We start from the raw sequence: 2,092 nt of genomic DNA, 5'->3' as shown, positions 1-2,092 counted from the left end.
TGAACAAGACAACCTTCTTATGGAGTGCGCAACCCAGTGGGGAGGGCAAATAAATAGGTACGTAAAATAATATCAAGTAGTAATAAATGTTTTAAACACAACTAAAACAAATTATGGGCAAAGAAAGTAATGGCAGTTGATATTTTGGATAAGAAATTAGCTAAAGCCCTCTCTGAAATGACATTTAAATAGAACCATGAGTGCAGAAACAAGGGAGAAAGCCATGCAAGTGTCTGGGGAAAGAGCATTCCAGGAAAAAGCTATGGCGGACGCAAAAATCTCCAGGGAGGAGTGTTTGGTGCATTTAAGCTGTAGGTGAGAAGAGAGCCTAGCTGACCCAGAATGAAAAGAGAAGTGGGTTGGTTAAATATTCACGGAACCGAAGGACCTCCTGGGCCATGCATGTGACTGGAGTTGATTTTTTTTTTTTTTTTTTTGGCTTCTCAGCATTCATTCCTTCTTTGATATTACTCCCTTCATTATCCCCTATAGTGATAACGGCTATATTTTGCTTTGTGCAGACTACTCTTCCCCATCCCAGTGCTGTGATTTGGTAGGAATGACCGCCAGTTCCAGCTCCAAGCTTAGTTTCAATGAGTTAGAGATTAGGTGGGCCTTAAATCCAATGAAGAATGGTGTCTTTATATGAAAAAGGAGAGGGTAATTTAGAAACAGATGCAAAAGAGACAGAGGGTGGAAGGCCATGTGATGATAAAGGCAGAGTTTGGAGTTAGGCAAACACAAGCCACCCAAAGCTGGAAGGAGGGTAACGCCCAGCGCCACCCAAAGCTGGAAGAGGCCAGGAAGAATTCTTTTTTAGAGTCTTCGCAGGAAATATGGCACTGCTGACATGATTGATTTCAGATTTCTAAAACTGAGAGAGAACAAATTCGTGTTCTTTAAAGCCACCCAGTTTGTGGTCATTTGTAACAGTAGCCGTAAGGAAATGAATACACTCACCATCCTCTCTTTGTTCTTTTGGTCTTCCAATACTTTAGAACCAATCCCTCAGTTCCCTGTTGTAAATTCCATTTGACATACCTAGTAATTTTTCTGTTTTTCTGCTGCAATACAAACTGGTATACTGCCTTCCCCCAAACTCTCAGTACTTTGCATTTTGATCCAAAAGGTAATCAGTAAATGGTTGGTAGATATAGTAAATAGAGAAATTATGACAGCAGATTAATATCAATGCATATTTTTTCACCTGTAATATTTAAAATGCTAATTGTTAGATATTTTGCCCAACTCATTCTTATAATTTCACTTAATATATCTTGGAAATCTTCCTGTATCAGGCCAGCTTTGTTATTTTACAGCTGCAGTTTTATCAACTGGATATACTGTAATGTAATTAAATGGTCCCTGAAAGATCTTTTTATTTTTTCCATTTTTAAAACATTAAAAATTTCTGCAGTAAACATATATATAAGTCTTGGAGATTTTTTTTGTGAGATATCAGTAGGATAATTACCTGGCTGTGGGATTCCTAGATCTAAGGGACTGTGCAGCTGAAGTTCTCATAAATAGCACCAGCTTCTACAAGTGTGTTAAACTCACCATAAATAGCTATCACTAGAGAATGCTTCATGACGTAATAAAACTTGAAGAGTTATGTCTTTTATGATCCAACCGGCCTAAAAGAATAGCCATTAAGGTAATTCTCACTCTCATTTCTTTCTTCACTGGTGATCCATTTACATTTCTGGGAGCATTGAGATCAAACCCAACAAACAGCTAGAGTTAAGCAGCAGAGTCAACAGTAGTTCTGGGAAATGGGAAATCCTTTGAGGAACAATATTACCGAACTCACCTATAGGCAAATCAGATGACAAATCAAAGGAAGCTCTGCTCAACAACGCAACAAAATTCTGCCATCTGTGCAAGAAAAGGAGACATAATATTGGTGGTCAAAATCATTGCTTTGAAAGAATGTGCAATGAAGCTTGAAGTTTATATTGATAATTTTGAAGAGACTTTTTGGTATGTGTATCATTTGGGAAGCAACGTAGGAAACAAAAACTCCTTTATATATCTCTACGAGTAGGGTCTTTAATATAAGAAATTAGGTGCCCACAAAATGACTTCAAGG

The 2,092-nt window shown here is 37.8% G+C and overlaps 1 protein-coding gene across 1 annotated transcript in view; it reads right to left on the bottom strand.

The window, feature by feature from the left end:
* CUNH1orf87 (chromosome unknown C1orf87 homolog) overlaps positions 1-1,878 on the bottom strand; it is a gene marked incomplete at its 5' end in the record, with an annotated part of 15,537 nt that extends 13,659 nt beyond the window's left edge. Inside the window, one exon of the mRNA XM_011377077.1 lies at positions 1,814-1,878. Coding sequence (XP_011375379.1) covers positions 1,814-1,878 — 65 coding nt within the window. The remainder of the gene's footprint in view (positions 1-1,813) is intronic.
* Between the last annotated feature and the right edge of the window lie 214 nt (positions 1,879-2,092).

Source organism: Pteropus vampyrus, unplaced genomic scaffold, assembly GCF_000151845.1.
Source record: "Pteropus vampyrus isolate Shadow unplaced genomic scaffold, Pvam_2.0 Scaffold305, whole genome shotgun sequence".
Taxonomy (NCBI): domain Eukaryota; kingdom Metazoa; phylum Chordata; class Mammalia; order Chiroptera; family Pteropodidae; genus Pteropus; species Pteropus vampyrus.
This window is presented reverse-complemented; position numbering and strand designations above follow the sequence as displayed.